This window comes from Schistocerca serialis, chromosome 12 (genome assembly GCF_023864345.2).
Source record: "Schistocerca serialis cubense isolate TAMUIC-IGC-003099 chromosome 12, iqSchSeri2.2, whole genome shotgun sequence".
In the NCBI taxonomy this organism is placed as follows: Eukaryota; Metazoa; Arthropoda; class Insecta; order Orthoptera; family Acrididae; genus Schistocerca; species Schistocerca serialis.
Window position 1 is genome coordinate 101,174,588 of NC_064649.1, and position 22,868 is coordinate 101,197,455.

General features: G+C 38.7%; 1 protein-coding gene across 1 annotated transcript in view; it reads left to right on the forward strand.

Annotated features, from left to right (window-relative positions):
- Positions 1-22,868, forward strand: part of LOC126427967 (CUGBP Elav-like family member 4) — a 222,103-nt gene that overhangs the window by 145,493 nt on the left and 53,742 nt on the right. Inside the window, exon 11 of the mRNA XM_050089854.1 lies at positions 6,574-6,657. Coding sequence (XP_049945811.1) covers positions 6,574-6,657 — 84 coding nt within the window. The remainder of the gene's footprint in view (positions 1-6,573; positions 6,658-22,868) is intronic.

The following is a 22,868-nucleotide window of genomic DNA, read 5'->3' on the forward strand; positions in this document are numbered from 1 at the left end:
TACATGTTACTGCACTGTTTGCTAAGAGAATGTTTTTGATGGTTGAACACTTTCCAAAAGTAAAAATTGGCTCACAAAACACTTTTCTTCAAAAGTGCTTTCTTTTGTGGAGGACGCCATTGGGAGACCTTAGATGTTTTTACATAAATATTAATCAAACAAATGACTAACACACCTTGCAAGGTTGGCAGCTAACACTGTAAGAGTTTCAGTTCCCTGCATTAGGTGTTGGCTTCACTATATACATTTGTCTGTTTAATTATTGAATGACCCTTGTATTAAAACAAACCAGCTCATCATAAATACAATTTTTATGTTCCATTTCTTCCTTAATTTGATATCATCATGGCAACAACTACATTTTCTGGTGACAGAAGTCAGGAGTCTGTGATGGATAGAAGCTCTCACATGCAATTTGAAAATTAATAGCTGGTAAGCTGGGCACATATGGAAGCTAAGGAAGGCTCAAGAGGGCACACAGGAATTCACAAGGCCTCTCAGGCAATGTCTGTGTGAGCACAGCACTATGTCTGTTGATTTCACCCAAATGCTCTCAGATCTTTAAAGTTTTACATGTAGTCATTAACAGCTGTATTATCATGCTGTGTGACTGTGATCAACACCCACAAGTTGTTCAAAACAGATTATGTGTACATACAGGCACAGAGAAATGTAGCATTAAAGCTTTCTTTTCCAATCATATGAGAGTGATTCAAATATAAACTGTAATCATGTCAGTGCACTGCACAACAGTTCAGAGTAGGATTGTGGAATAGGGGGTTGAAGATCAGTGTGTTATGGAGGGTGAACAAGCTTGGTTTTGTTGCTGCATTCTGTTCTGGCCTAGATACAGGCACAAGAGAGCAAGAGGTTCCTTCGTATGTTCTCTATCATCAGAAAGATTTTAATCCATGAAGGAATGCAGTCCTCCAAGAGTTTAACTCACTTGAAGGCACAGTTTGGGGACACTATATTGTCCCAAAACTGAGTGTTTACTTGCGACAGACAGTTTAAAAATGGCTGAGAAGATGTAGAAAAAGATTATGCTCCATGGCTGGGGTCAAGTCTCACAGATTACCAGATCTGTGCTGTTCAAGAGCTTATTGAAGCTGATCTCCTGGGCACTGATGAATAAATTGCATAAGAAATGGGTATGATCATTGGGAGTAGTCATACCATTACCAGTTAACAGCTCGGCTTTAGAAAAATTAGTGTTTGATGTGTACCAAGTGCTTAAAAGAGCAGTAAAACAGAAGGAGAGGATATTTTAAGCTCATCGTCACATGTGATGAGACATGGGTCCATCTTCACACTTCAGAATCCAAAATGGCAGGTAAGTAGTGGTGAAGAAAGGATGAAGCCTGCCCAGTGAAAACCAAAACCCATCTCTCAGTTGGAAAAGTTCTTGTGACTGTATTTTTTGACTACAGCGGAGTATTACTCATTGATTTTCTTCACGATCAACATATGGTGACTGCAGCTCACTACTGCCAGTTGTTAGCATCAGCAAAAGTCATCCACCAAAACAAAATAAGAAATGCACATCAGAGATGTCATGTTTCTTCTTGACAATGCTAAGGCTCACACCACAAATTTGAGTAGTGACAAATTGGTTATATGCACTGGGAAACCCTTGAACCAGTCTCCCTACAGTCCAGATATGTGTCACATGAGTGTTTTTTGTTAGCATCCACGAATCATCTGGAAGCGATTGATTCAAAAACAGTGAAGACATTGAGGAGAGTAAGCGCAGTTGGTTGACAATGCACCCACAAACTTGAACAAGGACTGTTCAAACTTCCAGATCACTGCAAATATGTGTACAATGTGCAGGAGGCTATATAGAGACAAACTGAAGGTTTCAGTTATGTAAATGATGAATCAATAAATCTATTTATATTTGAATCACCCTCATAACTCACTGATTTATTATCCACTGTCTAATCTCACTTTCCTTGTCATAACTATTTCTTCACCTCAAAATTTCAGCATAGACAAAAAGGAGTTTGTGATGGATCAAAGGAGCATAATGTATGAGCAGTTCCACTCCCTCATCAAATAACGTCGTTCTCTATCAATGATAGCATTTTTCAGTGAAAATCAATTTCCTTGAAAGCTGTAATTTTTATATTTTATTTTATTTTTACTGTGTTTCTTCATATATGGACAGATACATGACAGTATCATCTCATCTTCAAATACCTGTTGCGTTTGCTTCATGAATCGAATGCTGCAAGTACTGTAACCATCCTTCCATAAAGGAAGTGTGTAAAACACATCTGCCACACAGCTAGATAATTCATGTCAGATACCGCTACTCTCTATGCCAAAACTAAAATAGCACAGTTGCATCTCTTTAGGAAGGTTGGAAGTTCCATATTCCCTGGTATCTGAAGTCTCTGTGATACAATGAAACTCTCATAAGCAGCTAGAAAATCAATGGCAGTTATGCTGGCATGTGAGAGCTTTCCTATAAATAAATGTCTGTGCCTCCTTTAATGGAGAGACAATCAATTCATGAACCATAGCCAGAAGGTATATGAAGATGAGCAACAATATCATAAAAAGACTAGATTGATACTCACCATGTAGAGGAGATGTTGAGTCACAGACAAGCACAATGAAAAGACTACTATACATTTGAGCTTTTAGCAAAAGGCCTTCTTTTAACATAGAAAACACACAAACATTTACAAAAGCACAACTCACACATGCATGACCGCTGTCTCTGGCAACAGAGGTCAGACTGGAAGCAACTGTGCCTGATGGAAGGGCCAATCTGGCTGTTGGAGGTAAGGAAGACGTTAGGGTGGGGAGGGGGAGAGATAGAAGGATAGGGGAGGAAGGCGTACTGCTGATTGTGGGAACATGCAGGGACATGGTTGGGACAGGGTGTTGCTGCTAGGTGCAGACGGGATGTTTTTGGGTGGGAGAAGGGGAGTGGAGAAGAAGAGGAGGGGAAAAGAAGAGGAGTGGAAAAAAGTGGAGGAGAAAAAAAGAGACTAAGTAGTGGGTGTGTTGGGGCAATAGAAGGCTGTGTAATGCTGGAGTGAGAGCAGGGAAAGGGGACAGGTAGGGTAAATGACAGGGTCTAGCGAACATTGAGGCCAGGGGGGTTATGGGGGATATAAGAATATACAGCCTACAGTTGCAGGTTAACTTTATTGTTTACCTAGGTTTCAACATTAGTAATAATGTCTTCTTCAGAACCTGCAACAAGTTAATATTATAATGCACTAGTAAATTATATTAGATATGCTCATCCTACAGGATGCAACGTATAGGACTTACATAAATTAATATTTAAATGTTTGGCTAAAACAGGCCATGTCCTAAGTCATCTTCATAAAACTCGATGCATAACCATAAGGTTTTGTCACTTCTATTAAACCAACTGTAGAAATTCACTTTAAACCCATTGTATGGGCCTTGTCGTGTGACTAGAGACTGCGGACCGCGAGGGCTTCACGCTCTGCCTCACAGAGGGCGGCGCACATGCGCGAGACGTGTTGAGTCAAACTCTTATTACGCACGCGTCAGATAACATTTTTGCTATGAATTAATTTTATATTTTACTATTGTAAGTTAATTACAGTATCCAGCAGCATAGCAAAAAGGTTATCTGACATGTGCGTAATAAGAGTTTGACTCTATACATCTCGCGCATGCGCGCCGCCCTCTGTGAGGCAGACCGCGAAGCCCTCGTGGTCCGCAGTCTCTAGTCACATGATAAGGCCCATACAACGGGCTTAAAGTGAATTTCTACAGTTGGTTTAATAGAAGTGACAAAACCTTATGGTTATGCATAGAGTTTTATGAAGATGACTTAGGACATGGCCTATTTTAGGCAAACATTTAAATAATAATTTATGTAAGTACTATACATTGCATCCTGTAGGATGACCATATCTAATATAATTTACTAGCGCATTATAATATTAACTTGTTGCAGGTTCTGAAGAAGACGTTATTACTAACATTGAAACCTAGGTAAATGATAAAGTTAACCTGCAACTGTAGGCTGTATATTCTTATATAAACAATATCAGTTGCTGTCGCTGCATAAAAATGTTTAAAAAAAAGGTTATGGGGGAGTTCTCAGCTGCAAAATACAGAAAGCTACTGTTGATAGGAAGGATCCAGGTGGTGCAGACTATGAAGCGGTCATTGAAGTGAAGCACATTGTGTTGGGCAGCATGTTCAGCAACTGGGTGGTCCAGCTGTCTCTTGGCCACAGTTTGCAAGTGGCCATTCATGCAGATCTGAACCAGATGAGGGATTTGGAATTCTTGGTGTTTAAGGAGGATTCCATCCCATGGCCACCTATTCGTGAGCGATCTAGAGGAATCCTTGCTAACCACCCAGAACTACAAAGCCCTCACCTTTTTCAGAGTCATCAATGACATCTTCATGACCTGGACTGAAGGTGAGGACACTCTATCCACATTCCACAAGGACCTGAACACCTTGAACCTCACTCACTTCACCTGGTTCTCCTCAAACCAACAAGCCAACTTCCTTGATGTTGACCTCCACCTCAAAGATGACTACATCAGAGCTCTGTCCATATAAAACCTACAAATCACCAGCAATAACTCCACTTCAATACCTGCAACTCACTCCATATCAAGAAGTCCCTTCAATGCAGCTTAGCCACCTGTGGCTGTCACATCTGCAGTGACAAGCAGTCCTTCTCCAAAAATATCAAGGCTCTCATTTAAGTCTTTGCAGACTGCAATAGCCCTCTCAACATTGTACAGAAGCAGATCTCCCATGCCTCATCTCTCCAGTCACCTACAACCTCCCACATTCCCACCATTTGGTCACAAAGGAGCACTTCCCTTGTGACTCACTACCACCGAGGGCTGGAGCAACTGAATCACATTTTCCCCCAGACCCTCAGAGTTTCGACTACTTCTCATCGTGCCCTGAAGTGAGGATTATCGCACACACTATCCTACTCCCATAGTGATATTCAGCCGCCCACCGAACCTACGCATTATCCTTGTCCATCTCTACCCCACCCCTGCTCCCAAGCCCTTGCCTAATGTCTCATGTCCCTGTAACAGACCTAGATGCAAGACCTGTCCCATACATCCTCCCAGCACCACCTATTCCAGACCAGTCACAAGCATTGCCTATCCCACAGAGGCAGGGCTACCTGTGAGAGCAGTCATGTGATCTACATACTAAGCTGCAAGCACTACGCTGTGTTAGGCATGACAGCCAATAACTTGTCTGACTGCAAGAATGGCCACCGACAAGCTGTAGCTGAGAGACAGCAGGTCCACCCAGTTGTGAACATGCTGCTCAACACAATGTACTTCACTTCAATGACTGCTTCAAAGCCTGTGCCATCTGGATCATTCCTACTAATAACAGATTTTCCAAGTAGCACAGATGTGAACTCACTGCAGTATGTCCTACGTTCCCATAACCCACTGGCCTCAGCCCTATCTAGCCCTCGTCTTTCAGCCACCCATCTCCTTGCCTACTCCCACTCCAGCACTACACAGCCTTCTATTCCACCAACACACCCAGCAGTGTGTCTCTTCCTCCCCCCCCCCCCCCTCTGCTACTCTCCTTTTCTGCCCGCCCTCCCCCCCCCCCCCACCTCCTCCCCTGAAATCTTCCGACTGCATGTGGCAGCCCTACGCTGCCCCAACACGTCCTTACATGCTCCCACAAGCAGCACTACACCCTTCCCTCCTCTAGCCTGCTATCCTTCTCCCATCAGGCGCAGTTGCTCACAGTCCAACATCGGTGGCCAGAGACAGTGGTTTGTGTGTGTGTGTGTGTGTGTGTGTGTGTGTGTTTGTGTGTGTGTGTGTGTGTGTGTGTGTGTTTGTGTTTTTGTGCTTGTGTGAATCTATCTGTTTTAGAATTAGAAGAAGACCTTTGGCCGAAAGTTCATATGTACAGCAGTCTTTTGTTGTGTCTGTCTGCAGTTCAGCATCTCCCCTATATGGCGCGTAGCAATCTATTCTTTTCATAACACTCTCATTATTCCATCCTGTCTTGAAATCCATAGTACACATATGAGATAAACATGAAAATGAAATGTAAAGAATACAGCTGCAGGAAAATGACTTTCATTGGGATGAAAATAACTGCCTAAAGGTCTATGGATATTGAGTGCGTAGACAACTATACAAAAATGGTAAGAGTCTGTCAGCCTGCAAAGGAAAACTATGACAAAGCAGGTAGTTTTCTTTCACTGATGTAACAAACGATGATACATGGGTATGCACTGAGCTAGTATAGGACTGGATGATATAGTGCAAAACATCTAGTATCTCATAAAGGATATACATTTCATTCCCAATGGCAAGTGACATGCTCTACACATTACCACTGCTTTCTAGAAATTATCACAACAGTGTCTGACAGGGGAAATGAGGGGCATCTGTCTTCTTATAGATCATGTTCTTGAGACTGTAGAGGCGAATTTCTTTCAACATGATTAGAATGATCAGTGAGCAGTTGAGTGGTGTAGTGTGCTCCCTACCCGTTTGGTCAGCCCCTTGACACTAGTGATTGACCGAGCTATGTTTTATTTTCATTTCCTGACAGCCTACCCTGCTGCCGCTGTGTACGGACAGTTCGCCCAGGCTATCCCCCCTCCGATGCACAACGTGCCCCCTGCACACAGGGAAGGTAAGGATTCCGCTTGGCCATACACAATAATTCTAGCCGCTTTGCTTTAGCTGTCAGGTCTGTGTGGCATTCTTAAAACAGATGTGGAAGGTATTCACTTTTCAATTGTGCTGTTTGCAAAATGACAATAGGTCTGACAGTGTGGCAGGGCAGAAAAGTGGATATCTCAGGACTAAAGAGAAGCCAAAGAAACTATCTTTCTTTGTATAGGCCTCATACAGCGTGCACCCTCTCTAAAATGTGGAGAAACAGTACAGATTTTTCTGAAGGAAGATTAACACAATGAGCAAATGGTGAAGACACCTATATAACCATGAGTGCATTGCATAATGACATACTGCACTGACAGGATGGTGTAAAATGCTGTTGAAGGCATCTTTATTAGAAGACATACAGGACCACATAACTTAGCAACAGTGACAGTGACAGTGTGACAATCATGAAAGTGTGTAAAAAAAAAAAAAAAAAAAAAAAAAAAGTTTTTCCCCCTTGTAGCAACTTCAGCATTATGAAGCATCACCCTGGAGCCAAATGAAAGGAAGAATAGCATCAACATCTAAAAAATAATATGTGATAATCTCTCAGAAAAGTGATCAGTTTACAAAATCTGAAAATCAGTTTCTTGTCAGAGTTCACTCATGAATAATTGAATGACAGAAACAAATATCTAGAAAATGATGATATGGAAACTATATGTGAGAAGATCCCTCAGACATTAATTTTTATGTAATTTCCAAGTGTAACTGCACTAATTCAAATAAAGTTTGAATAAAAATCAACTAAAATTACAGAATCATAATTGGTTTGCTTTGGTATCTGAGAAATCTGTCAGCTCATTATTATTGTCAGTTTATTTAATAAAATAATTTTGTTATGGATTATCTTTTCACTCATCACTGAATTTTCCCAACTTGTGCTTGAGAGCCTAAAATGAATACTCTTGTATACAGACTATCACAAAAAAAAACATGCGTAAGATGTCAGACATCTGCACCAACATGAAAATTACATAAATTGCTAATGAGGACATAGGGCATTTAAAGGAGTCTAGGAGTGATGCATTTGATTACTGAGGATCATTAAGAATAGGTTCTGTATACAACATAGTACACTAGCAACTGAGTCTCCATATCCACAATAGGCCCTACTCAATAGTGCAGTTATATACTACAGCTCTGCAGTTACACAAGGTAAATAAAATAGAAAGTTAAATGTTAGTAATCATCCAAATATGTAAAACTGTCCTTATCTGCTTCAAAGAATGTTTTCGAAAGTTGCAGTTTTCCCTGATTACCTCTTTTTTTCTTTTCAGTGCAAAGAAAGTTTATTTGATGTTACTGACATATGAATTTCCTTTGTTATGTATATCTTGCCACACACACACACACACACACACACACACACACACACACACACACAGATACATACACAGGGCAATGCATCTAGCTTTTTCATGTCAAATAACTTTTTGATTTGTTAAAGATGTTTGTAACCTCATGAATGTTTGTGAGGAGTAATGACCAGGGGCTCATAAAACAAAGAACAACTTCATTAATCACTGAGATGTAGGTATCAACTTTTTAAAATGTGAAATAACAAGAAATCAATCAAGGAGTAACAATACACTGACTATGGTGATAGCTGTGCTTTCCTCAGAAATTAGCATTTCAGAGGCAAGTGATATATGGCACCTATATAGTAAACTTCTGTGTGGTGTACTATTCAAATAGCTGCAACAACAGCACAAAATCCTCATATTCCAGGTATTGTTATTCAACAATTTCTACTCACAGCAACAATACAGTTAAATAATTGAATCTGTCTCGAGCGGACATACTATACTACTGCAAAAAATATCATAGTTCAGTTACAAAAACCATGTTGACACCTGTGCCTTGGTAATTAATGTAGTTATGAAAACTCTTTGATCTTTGTTACATGAGCCACCAACCACAACTATATATAGTCTAAGATGACAGAAGTCGGACGATGGTGACCAATGCTATCCAGTAAACAACACTGTATTTAATAGACAAGTGGGACTATGAATAATATGATGACAAATTCAGTCAACTAATAAAATTTCAGCACTCACTAGGTGTAGATGTTGTAAAAAGAGAGTTGTCTGCTATATAACGCATACAGTTTGTTGTTTAATAGACACAAGAAATCATTTAATACCAATAACTGTCATTTGACTTCTTTCGATTCTGCAACTCCAACCACCTATCTTGCCAAGAGCCTTCTTAGAGTCTGAATATAAATATTTGTCTAAGTGGAAAGAGCTTACAAATATCTTTAAAAGTCAAAAGTTATTTGTGATGAAAGGGTTGGGTGCCCCACCCTGTATATACATATAAGTATCTTGTACTTGTGGAAACAGATTTTTTTGACAGAGCTTGTGTTCCCTTACCAGTAAACTGTTATTACTTGATGTTGCAATTGAGTGTGGTCTGCTGTGTGGTAGTTTTAAGTTTATAAGTTGTTACAAATGGGTGGTACTGTAGGTATTGTTACTGTTGTGCATATCTGCATAGCTTTATCAGTGTCTTTATCTGTGTTGCCAACATCCACTCCAATATGTGTTAATGTAATTGTCTGTGCACATTTGTTTTCCACTGCCTTTGTGTGTATAAATCCTGTTATTTTCCTTTTTTAGTTAGCATATGGTGTGTGTTGTCTAGCTGTAATTTGGTTTAGCTTCATTTCCTTCACTGTCCTGTCTTTTAGTCCTTCGTGTCTGTCGAGTGTTCCGCATCTCCTCTTTGTTTCAGCTCTGTGTAAGTTTTGGGAGAAATACATTACTAACCATAAACTCTTTGAGGAATATAACTTGTTCATTACCTACTGCTGCAAACTGTACTCTATAGTAATTGTAACTAAACACTTTCTTTACTGCAGCTGCTGTAGACATATCTCAGGAAACATGCATGAAAGTTGCTGATCTTTAGGACTGTCTCTAGGAATTTAGTTACTTGTTTAGTATAATGACCCACTTGAAGCAAAAGTCGTCTCTCACTTTTGAGAAATTTTTATTTCACGAAAGCAAGATGTGAACTTTTTTACCAGACTGGATCGATGGATAACATCCTTACATTGTAAACTCGGGCAGTACATTTCCAGTAACACTGTGTTTTGCACAAGAGAAAAACCTTCCATTCATTAAGAAATTTAAGCAAACTGATAATATGATAACTGAAGTGAAAGTTTTTTTTAAGCATATATACCAGTGAGAAATAATTTTACTTTTTTCAGAAAATTTTGCTTAACATTTGTTCAGTATGTACTTAGGTCTTCTGACATTATTATGATAAATTTACATATTGTGGAACAAATATGCATTGTTTTCTAAGAAACTGCTAAAATGTGGAAGAGTTTAATAGATAAAGTCAAAACTAGTGACCTGTTGACATTTTCAAGTAGGAGGTGGCAAATTTTCTTTCCTGTAAGGTGAAGAGTGTGTATTTCATATCATAGCGCTGTAGTGTGTGAGAGTCAAGGAACACATGAAGACTCTGCTGAACATGATGTGGAGTCAGGTGTCTACCATGGCAGAACTATAAAGTGTGTGACATTTGGCATGGTACTACTGGCTGTGGTAACATACATAAAAGGTTTCTTTCTGTTATCCTGAAAGAAAAACAATGTGAACACAATCACTTTAGCCTTCTGTTAATTTATACCAAATGTGTTTACTATCTTTTTTTAAAAACTCTAGTATTTTTTTAATTCGTAACACTTTACAATTTAAATTACCTTAATTTTACAAACTGACAGATTTAAAGAATCACATAATGATGTCACCTGAACGTTCTGAGGATACTGGTGACTTATCAGTTCACTGCCTGACAAAAAAAAGTGAAGCAGTCAGGAGACGTGGTCAGAAGGTAACTTTGTATACATATATACCATCGTCAGGTATGAAAATTATCAGAGTTTCAATTCTCTGTGACAGGTAGAATGGCCACCTGAGAGCATTATTGTCATTCGAGTTTAATGTTACCCAACCTCATGGAGTATACAAGGGACGTGAACAGCAACAAATGTTGAATGATGACTGGGACATACACAGAGATGTGTACGCGTGTAAGGCAGATTTATCAGGAGCCTCACTGTGGGTCTCCATATGGCCGGTCAGTCAAATCGTGCAGTATCCAGGTATGCGGAGCATTTTGATGTGACATTAGCTCCGTGTCAGAACTGCGCAAGAACATGATGGCAGGCATACTCAATGTCTGGGTTTCGGTTGACTATGTCTGGTCACCATGAGGGAGAGGTGGAGCATCACCATACTGTCCACAGAGGAAATCGTAACTACGTCACATCTGCACCTGGCATCCAAGAATGAGTAACAGACTCATTCCAACACTCTGTGTCTACCCACAACATCGGCAGAGACTAGCACCAGCCAGAATAGGGAATTACTGTCCCACTTGTAGACTGCTGTTAACACCACAACACAGATAGCTGCATCTGGAGTGATGCGTTTACACAGAAGCACAGACTGCTGACGAATGGCACCACACTGTATTCAGCAACAAATCACCATTCTGCACTACTCCGGATGAGTATCGGTGAGTACATCAGCTACCTGAAAAGATATCCCATTCTTCCAATGGTTTGGTGATGACAGACGTGTTACTCTTGCTCTGTCGTGTTGTCGGGCACCACTGGGTATGACTTCAGGTAACGGCTGGTAGTAACAGAGGGAATTCTGAGAGCACAACAGTACGTCATGTACACCCTGCATGTTCATGTGGTACATCTCGTGCGATAGTATTGTGGTGCCATTTTTCAGCAGGACAACACTCATCCACATATGATACATCTCTGTGAACTGTCTGAGTGATGTTGAGGTACTCCCGTGGCAAGCGGATCCCCAGATTGGTTCTCCTGTGGAACCAGCTCGGATGTTATCTCTGTCCCAGTACCAGTATCTGGGATATCAATGACCAGTCACAACAGCTGTTTCCCATCCTGTCTAAGGAAAGGATACAATGGCCTTATGAAATCCTTCCCTTCTGGATCAGAGCACACATTCAGGCAAGAATGGTGCAACATCATACTGGTAAGTGGGCTCACATGCCAAGTTCTTTGTAAATTTGACTCTGTTTTGTAATCACTGGAATAACATCATATACTGTCTAAATGATATACTGTCTAAACCAGAGAAGTTTGATTTTGTTTCCTCCTCCCCTTCTGGGTGCTTCACTTTTTTTGTCAGGCTGCGTATACGAACTCAATAGTTTTATCAGAAGACAAATCCACTTGACAGAACTAAAATATTTTGACGCAGGGTTACTGTGCAGTACTTACCCTCAAGAGGTGAAATATTTAGTATTATTGATAGTCATGTGTATTAGTGTGTGACACCATCATAGTTTTCATAACAATTAATTCCTCAGTCAGGGAGCAGCTGGGTATGTTGGGGAAGGTTATAAAAGATGGGCACGTCACTCAGACCTCAGAACAAGAGAGACTCAGATATTGTGATGACTAATGACAGGTGGGTCTCTCTCATCCTGTCTCCTGAGGGTAGGTGATGGTCAACCAATATGTATCAAAATTTTACAATTCTCTCAAAAATTCACACTCTTGGTCACATTTTGATTTATTTCAGCTGAAACCAATTTCATATTTATAGCCAATATCCTGTCCATTACTGCTCATTTTGAGATTTGATTACAGCTGTATAACAGAAAACAGTTATCTCTTTAAATTAATCAAAATGTGAGCATGATTCTGAGTTCTTCCATTTATTTAGATTCAAAGAAATCTCTGGACACGTGCAATGTTGCACCATATTTTAAAACACATGCATTTCCACAAGAGAGTCTGTTAGGTGTGATATTGTTCCATATCCCACACAAGGGAAACAGCTCGTTTGAAAACAGCATCAATTTGAACGGAGTAAAAATTAAATACAAAAAAAACCAAGAACTCAGTATTTACGTATGTAAGCACAAATTAGGACAGTATACTTTCACATATTCACTTGAAGCTATAGGTGTACAAATGTTAATGTAATTTACAATGTAAAATGTTACAATGAAACACCACAGCTAACATTTTGTTGAAATTAAGCAAAACACACATCACTTTTGCCTCTCTCTTCACTTCATCAGCATGACACATGACACAAAGCAAGTTATACTTTGTTTCTTGTTACTGTAGTACTTCAGTACTAAATGTTAACTATTTACAATCAAGTTTAATAATTTTCCAAAAACCAACAGTACAGAAGGTCAAAGAAATCTAATGATTTTTAGGCGGTACATTGGCCAGAATGAAAGATTTTTTATAAAAAATTCTGATACAAAAGATACAAAGAACTTTTAACAAACTGCTAACCCCACCTTTCTCGCCACACATTGAACATGTGATGTCAAAAACTAGCCTGCAAGGAAGTCATGATTGTCCATTATCCCAGAGAAACCCTGAAATTATCATTGGATTTAGTAATAGGCTGTATGGAATGAAGATCACTGGAAGCAGATTCTTTTTCATGTAGAATGATTTGCAAAATGCACAACATATATGTTGATGTTCACATACTTGTGAAGATAAAGTAACAGACCCCCTAAAATAGATGAGAGCATTTACACACCACTTCCTGGATTCGGGGAATCATGCCTACCTGGAATCAAATCCACCTTGTGGATTAACAATGAGGGCTCGTCAGCCAACCAGGCTGGATGTGGTTTTTAAGTAGTTTCTCTCACTCAACTAAGTAAATATTGGACTGGTTCCCACCACAAGTACATGTTACACAAACATTTAGAAAATGTTCTCTTGACACAGACAGATGGGGGTACACAGATTCTGTGTCAAGGGTAATGGTGGCATGACGAGGAGCAACTGGCCACCAATTGTCACTAACATTTCCACATCTGAAATAACATGCCTATCCTGCAGAGGACAGAAACAGATGAGGATGAAAAAGAAGAAGAAGAAGAAGAACAACAACAACAACAACAAGAAGAAGAAGAAGAAAATAACAGTCAATCATGTGTAGGTTTCCTTCTGATTAAGACACTTACATGCAATATAACATTTTTATGACCATGCAGTCACTGTTAAACATGTAAGGTTACACATCCTACAAGCTACATAACACAATACATCTTGTAACAAACGACGGGCTATATTCTACACAGGACATAAGCTGACATTACCAATGACTGAAAATAGAAAATTGAACAGTTTTTACCTGTATAGGCTTCGGAAGACTTATTTTGTAAATACTTTTTGTAAGGACATAAGTGTTGCTCTTGCTTAATTTACAGGAAACAGAAATTTTGGTGTCATTACTGTTGGCATTAGCGTGACAAGAAGGAAAGAACAGGCAATAACTAAATCATTGGTTTGATAGTTACTCTGCCATTTCTTGAAGAAAAAAAATCAGACCAAGTAGCCTTACAGGATGTTTTTTAGATGGAGGTGGAAATTAAAATATTTTGATTGCTTAGGTTTACAGTCACTGTAAAAATTATCTAGCAGGAATACGTCACAGAAGTACTGCCAACAAACATAAAAGGCAATGTATAAACTTTTGTTGGCACTCTGGAAATAGAGAAAGAGAATTATATAGACAATACTTTTGAGAACACAGTGCTCAGGCAAAAATCCATGCTGCAATTTTGGTTTTTTTAATACTGCTTGTTGCAAAATTTCTGAAAAAAGCAATATTATGGGTACACCAGCCTTTAAAACTCAGAGGTTTACCAGTAAGACAGTGATATGCAGGCTGCTGAAATCCTGAAATAAAAATATATAAGGATAAAATGATGTATTCAAATTATAAGACACCATTAAATTTGAAGAAGAAGTGAACAGTAATACATCAATGGTATTAAACTCATGTGAAAGTGAGTCACAGTAATTGTCTCCAATAGCAAATTTGATACGAAATAAGGATTTGTCTCCTTGAAAAAAATATAGAAACCAGTTCTCACTTACAAAACAGAATATAGTTTGGAGCTGCTTACTACCACTTTTGTAGGGATACAAGGGCAAAGTGAAACTAATTACACAGTACATATGATAACAAATAAAGAATCCTTCACCTCTCATTCATTCAGTAATTGAAACTATCTACATAAACTTGACTCGTACCTGAACACATACTGTTTGGTATTTACCTTGATTGTTCTTATTTTGCAAGTGTGGATATGCAGAGAAAATCCTGCTTTGAGTTAAATATGTAAGGTTTTGCTCCTGAATGCTTAGAGAGGGAGGAATAGAAGACTTCAGCCACTAGATCAGAAAAAGAATACAGCAAAATTTATAACAATTTCCCTGTAAGAAAAAGGAGAAAATTTAAGGGAAACTATTCCCTCCCAAAAATATAGCTTCTTTTCAATTAGGCTTGCAGTATTAGACATGGTATGTTGAAGTAGTTAGAATATCATATGGATACTTGTACTGCAGTAGGAGGCAAATATTCATCCATTACAATTTTCTTTTGGAGAAAGGTTAACTAAAGTGGCAGACAGATTTAGCACAAAGTAAACATAGAAAGCACAATGTATGAGAGACATAAAAAAAAAAAAAAAAAAAAAAAAAAAAAAAAAAAAAAAAAAAAAAAAAATCACAGCTGTCTCTCATCATAGTGTGTAAATGTCACATGAATATAAATGTACTCTAAAGTTACTACCACATCCCACTGATGATATACTTCACAGAAGCTGCAGTTACAAAAACTGACATATGGGCAGTTTCACTGGAATGTCTTTATCAGTAAGAGTGGCATTTGGAAATTAAGAAATTACAGATTATACATAGACAGTTTCAACATTACTGTAACATCAGAACAATATACACCATGCCTACCATTTAACACATTCCCTGCAAAGGAAGAACTGATGTATCTCCCGTACTCCATATTGGACACAGGTGACCTAATGAAAACTTTGATAACATGCCGCTCTGATCATTGGTGTCCCAAATGCCACGAGTGTAACTATACCTCTGTGTGAAGTCACTTCACCATGAAGATGCTGTCTTGAGCTGTCTATAGCAAAGGGGGCATTTTGCTGTGTATACTGCTGCAGTAGTGACCAACTAGACAGCAAAGTGGTCCCAAAACAATTTTATGAGGCATTTTTACCATGCTGTTTTATTTTGTAAACACACATCTTACAGGAAACAACACAAAAAACTCGTTTCTATATGACTTTTGCATCGATTAATAACTGGAATCTTAAAAAGTCATTCTTGGTTTTATTGTCCCTGTTTTTCTTATTTTTGATGCACATTTTAGCCCACTGCTTTATTTGCAAAACACATTAACAAATTATATAAACAATATAAAAAAATACTTACTGACATAACCTTCGCACCATTTAATCACTGCAGTCTTAAAAAATCATTCCTGGGTGTATTTTTTACCTAAACAATGAATCCATATTTTAACTTGTCCTGGGCAGTCATTGCAGATGGTTGTAGTTTACTTGGTTCTTTTTGTCTGCTGCTTTTTTGCCTTGTCGAGTGAGAAGCCTTTTGCATCGATTAATAACTGGAATCTTAAAAAGTCATTCTTGGTTTTATTGTCCCTGTTTTTCTTATTTTTGATGCACATTTTAGCCCACTGCTTTATTTGCAAAACACATTAACAAATTATATAAACAATATAAAAAAATACTTACTGACATAACCTTCGCACCATTTAATCACTGCAGTCTTAAAAAATCATTCCTGGGTGTATTTTTTACTTAAACAATGAATCCATATTTTAACTTGTCCTGGGCAGTCATTGCAGATGGTTGTAGTTTACTTGGTTCTTTTTGTCTGCTGCTTTTTTGCCTTGTCGAGTGAGAAGCCTTTTGTAGCACAACATTCAGTGTTGCCAAAATTTTCTTGCCTGATCCTCAATTTTTCTTAAGCTGTGAGATGGAGGAATGACTTAGATATTATATCCATTTAAATGCAAAGCAATGAACTCTTTGAAAATTGAAAATGACATTCAGCTCCTCACAATGCTCTTTTTACAATGCAGAATCCCATCATTTTCTATAAAGGTCCCTAGTGGGAGTTCCATTGCAACTTTTCTCCACCATTTCACTGCTTTCTCAGTGGTGAGTAAATATGAAAACATCAAGTAATCAAGGTCAGCACCATTTTTTATCTTGTACTACAGCACAGCTTTCATCATAATTTTTCCTTTTCTCTTCTTTTTCCTGGTGTCCTCTAAAACATGAGTACACCCAGGAATTCTCCTTTTATCCAAGAAGTTAAAAATGTCTCCAGTATCATTCTGTATGCAACATATTTGCCCATTTTTAAGATTTTTCTCCACAATATCCTTGGGAAGTCCTGCTTTATTTGGACAAATTTTTCCACAGAGAAGCATATTTTTATCTAATAACTCATGTGCCAGAGAAATGCTTATATAGAAATTATCAGCATAAAGAATGTGACCTTTTTAAAGAAGAGAGTCATACAGTTTCATAGTGATAGCCTCTGTGTGATGTGCATCTTGTGGTTCAACATCTTTTCCTTGATATATACACAAGGCAAAAATGTAGCCTTCCTTTGTACAAATTTTATACAGGTTTACAACATACTAACCAGACTTGTTGAGGATATATTGCCTCCAAACAAATATTCCTTTTCAAGGTATCATGGATTCAGCAATTACCTCTTCTCTTCTAGGCATTAGAGTGTTTTGAAAGTTACTCTGCAGATGTTCAACTAACACCTGTACTTTGTACATCCTGTCATTTACATTTATAGGAGTATCATTATCAACAAAATGACAGATATTGATCAAGAGGCATAGTGGCTTTTACAATATTGTTTTCATACAGTGGACTCCTTGACCAATAAAGTGAAATTTCTGGGACTTCATTTAACTCCATAGTTGGCATTATGCAAACAAACTTGCCTATTTCTTCTTCAGAAGTGTAAATCCAATTGGCTAGATGAGATCTTTCTTTGCCTGGCATTTTGGACAGTTTCTGTGCTGCATATCTGTTTGTTTCCAACACCATATTGTTGAATATGTTTCCTATTACCAACATTTTGTAAACAACAGAAGGGATATCAAAATTGGTGTAAATATTAACTTCTGAATGCGAACCGAAAATTATTTGTTATGTTCTGTCTAATTGATTTCCAAATCGGGGTATAATTTTCTTCAACATTGCTATGATTATCAGAGTTACATACAGTATCAGGAACCTCATCAGAATAGGAGTCATAATCACCACCATTAAAATCTGAAGAGGATGTTGAACCTTGGGGGTTGTAAGCTGTATCATAGTCAGATGCAGGAGAGAAGTCATAGTCAGTGCAGTCACTCTGATTTAGGTAGTAGGTCAGCCCCTCTTCATGTTATGGAGTACTTCATCTTTATTTCCTTGTTACAAGTGGCTCAGAAGTAGATGGATCTATTTCTAGCTAAATATGCAATGACAGCATTATTAAAAGGGTAGCTGCTAATCACTATACAGCAGAGATGTTGAGTCATGGGTAGGAACAACAAAAAGACTGTCAGAAAGGAAACTTTTGGGCAAGACAGCTTTCATCAGAAATAGCCCCCCCCCCCCCCCCACACACACACACACACACTCAAACACACATGACCACAGTCTCTGACTACTGTGTCCAGACTCATGGTTTAAGGTATGTATGTGGTCTCAGTAGCCAGAGACTGTGGTCATGTGCACGTGTGTTTCATTTGCATGTGTGTGTCTATTTCCACTGAAGGACTTGTTGGCCAAAAGCTTACTTTCTGATAGTCTTTTCATTGTGCCTATAGGTGACTTGGTATCTCCGCTATATCTTTTCATGACATTGTCATATTCCATCCCTGATTTTCCATTGTTTAAATATGCAATTGAATGTGGTTAGACCTGGTGCCCTACTGTAATTATTATAATAGATATACAGTCATTTAATAACAGTAAACAATATTTTGACACACATCTTAAAGCAGCTGTTCTTGGCTGCTAACACTAGCAAATGATGGTGTGTAACAAAGAAAATAATCAATTATTGACAACATAATGTAATTGGATAGATAAAAAAACCTACTCACCAACCTACTCACACACACAGAAAAAGGTTTAATTTACGCAAGCTTTTAATGCCAGTGGCTCCTTCTTCTGGTAGAAGATTTGAAGGGGAAGGAACAGGGGTGAAGGAAAAGAACTGGAGCAGTTCAGGAAAAGCGGTACAGTTCAGTAAGGTCACCCAGAATCCCGGATCATGGAAGACTTACTCGACGGGATGAGAAGGAAAGAATGACATCCAATAAGTCTCCCCTGACCTAGGATTCTGGGTGACTTTTCTGAATTGTACCCCTTTTCCTGAATCTCTCCAGTTCTTTTCCTTTGCCCCTCTTTCTTCCCCTTCAACTCTTCTGTCAGAAGAATGAGCCATTGGCTCCAAATGCTTGCATAAGTTAAACCTTTTTGTGTGTTTGTTCTCCTGCCGCTGCTTGGTGAGTAGATTATTTTTATCTATACAGTTACATTATATTGTCAATAAATAATGGTGTGCGTATTTTAAAGCAGCTGTTCTTACCTGCTAGCACTAACAAATGATGACATGTATATTTTAATGTCCAACAATAAGTGATATGTTTGCTGCATCAGTTGGCACTAAAAGAGCACAGCACCACAACAGTCAGGACACAGGGGAACTGAACAATTGAAATCCAACATGAAAAGTATTATTAGGTATCCAGTGGGCTGAGCAGAAGCAATTACATATTTGAATTATTTATCCCCTACTGAATAAATATACACCTTTGAACCTTTTACAGCTTAGAATTTGATGTAATAATCATTTCTGCAATTTTGGAAACCATCAAAATTCAAGCTAATGGGGATGAAAGAATTCCATTGGGTCACACGGTGGACCAAGCTTCAGGGAACATGTTAAGAGACCTTCAAGCCCCCAAATTTGAACTTCAAGAGAGACAATGGGAAACTGGCAGTGAACAATTTAGAAAAAAAATGAGATCCTAAGCAAGTACTTCCAGGAACTGCTTAATTACAAAGAACCCAAAGGATAATAGCTGAAAATAGTTCCACAGCAAAGAAAGAACAATTCAGCATCTCCTACTCCTGATAATCCCAGAACTAAAGCATAATGGAGGCACCAGGGAAGACTCGATCACAATGGCAATGTTGAAAAATGAAGGAGAAATCACCTTTAATGCTATAAGTTTTAAGAGACAGAAAAATTATGGAAAACAGGAATAATAACTGGTGAACAGAAAACAGCACTGATTCACCCTCTATACAAAAAGGGAGAACTGATATCAATTATTATGGTGACATTTCTATCATACTTTAGAATTACAAGGGATTCTCAAAAGTGCTGTAGGCTAGGCTGGTGGACCAGTCAGATCATCACATTGGCACACAGCAAGCTGGACTCAGGAAAGGGAGGTCCTGCATCAAGCAGGTCTGAAGTCTAAAAGGAGTATATGAAAATTACATCTCTAAAGATCTGGTAATGGTCTTCATCGGCTTAAAGGAAATCTATGATTCGGGCAACAAGAAAGTATTGTTTGACACCATAATACAGTTTTTAGTGGATCCCAAAACAGTGTAAATTATCAAGCAAACTCTAACACAGACACAACAAAAGTAAAATACATGGGAGAACTGTCCCTTTTAGAGGAGGTCATCTGAGAATGGGAAAAGGATGTAGCCAGGAAAGACTTACTGAAAAAAAGTTTTTGCTGGATGTATAAAGAATGCTGTTAACTACCTTGCATTCATCATGACAAGGTAATCCTGTCAAGAAACAGAGACAGTTGTAAGCTGGTAAACATGCTGGAGTAGCAAGCAAAAAAAGCTGGCCTCCAAATTTCTTTTGAGAAAAAAGTCCATATCCAAAATCCGAACAGCATCCCATCACCTAACGACAGAGTACAGTGAAATATAAAAAGTGGGTTGTAGTGTAACATAACATTTCGTAAGGAAATTCCATGGAACACTCTTAGGCTCTTCAAGAAATGGAAGATATTCATGTGAATATAAAGAGAAAAACTGTAATTTTAATTTAACTGAAGTAGAGTGGAGGAAAACACTGTTTGTGCAGAGCCAAGAATACACGCAAGAGCTACATCTACTGTGGGTACGAGTGGTGAACTGAAGTCGTCATTCGCTGTGGTGGACATGTTATTACGTGCAGCCACTGGTGGAAGATGTAATGGTAGACCACCAAAAAATGACCAATGGGCCTGTATTAGCAATAAACATCATGTAAAATGGAATATAATTGACTTACTCTATTATATACAGACTGTAGAGAAGAGGGAGACTGCTACTCATTGTGAAGTTCATTGTATTAATGGTTAATTTGACAAAATGTGGTTGAAATGATGTAAGTCTGGTTATGATTGCTTTACATCATTTGTGGAGAGAAATGAGCTCTTTTTCCAGCTAATTTATGAAATCTTCAGGGAAGAGGATATGAGCAAGGAGATGAAGATTATTAGCTGGTACTGAATAGCAGGACCAGCTCTAGAAGATATATTTATAGGTGTTGTAGTATCGAGGTGCTATTCCAGGAGGATATACGCAACTAGTAGTTCTGACATCTCCCTGTGAGCACTAGACACATGACAGGATGGTTTCAGATAGCTCGGTACGGTAGTACAGATGAAAACAAGGAAAATGCGCATCATGGAAACCACTTTGCCTATCTTACAAACTAATGACATTGACAGGATGCAGTCATTAGCTTAATTTCAGTCCCTGAGCTGTTTGCAGAATGAATCTCTCTGCAGTGAGTAGACAATGAACTGAAATTTCCTGACATTAAAATTGTACAAACATCCACTTAATTGACTGTGATGCTCTGATTCAGATTAATGATGTGACCCACCTTACCATCACTGTGCTTCTCCAGCTTGTCAACATTATGTCATCTGTACTTAAACGTTACATTCCTGGGGATATTGATTATATTGATAACACTTTCTTCACCAGCAGAGGCTCGACCATTTTCCATCTAGCAGAAACCAAACAATGTCATAAGCAGATCTTAATACCTGATGGAGATATTGCTTTCTACTTCCTTACCATGTTATCTGAGTACAGCTTGGATAACAATGGAGACAGGCAGACCACTAAATGTGTGAATCTTCCTATATAAACTGAGGTTTTATGGAATTGATGGTCTAGCCAACCAATGTCATCTAACCAAAGAAATGAAGAAAATTATACTTAATAATTCAATCAATGTAAGCAGGGAATTTCTGACAGGAAGAGAAACCACTTATGGGTTCCCTAAGGCTCAGTCTTCAGTCCACCACTGTTTCTCATATACAGCATGGTTATAATTAAATTGACAGTGTTCCAAGTGCTGCAGCACAGGCTGCATTCATCGTATGATGATGATGATGATGATGTTGAAAAAATAATAGTTCTACTTTCTGCTACCAGGTGAAAACATGGTGCTGTAAGTAGTCAGAATGTGAAATGTTTCCTGTTTTGATGTCAGTATGTTGTTTATGCTGTTTGTCACTTGACATCGCATGTTGATTTCTATTGTGAAGTGACCTCCTTAATGAAGATTGAAGTTTTCGGTGTGAAACACAATGGTTATTGAGAATAAAGACAGTTGACTGCTGGTAAAGGTGGGTCGTTCCACCCCCCCCCACCCCCCCCCCCACCCCACCCCCCACCCGCCCAGAACAGTAACGACAGCAGTGCTGCAGTGCAGGAATATTGCCATCAGAAACAGCAGTGAAGAGGCCCCATGTCAATAAATGGCTAAAGAATATAATCAAAAAATTTGAAGAAAAAAGCGAATTATGTGGTGCAGCACGGAGAGTGAGGCGGTCCTTTCTCATGGCAGTTGTTGATGAAGTTGTTATAACTACAGCCGACAGTGCAACACGTACCTCAAATCTTGCAGCCAGTACTTGAAGTGTGTCATGAGAAATGCGTTTCCCCGGCTCAACAGTTCAAACAAAATTTTGTGGCAAATTTTACCCTGGTACCTCTACAAGATTCAAAATGTGCACAAAATGAAGCCCGGAGATAGGCTGCAAAACCGTGACTTTGCCCTCTGTTTTTTGGCATGCATGGAAATGGATGTCATGTGGCCAGGGAATAGTCTCTGGATGGACGAAGCATATTTTACTCAGCTCCTGTGAATGTACAGAACTGTCGCATATGGAGTTCTTCTCTGCCATATGTTGTGCAGGAACATCAAAAATGGTTCAAATGGCTCTGAGCACTATG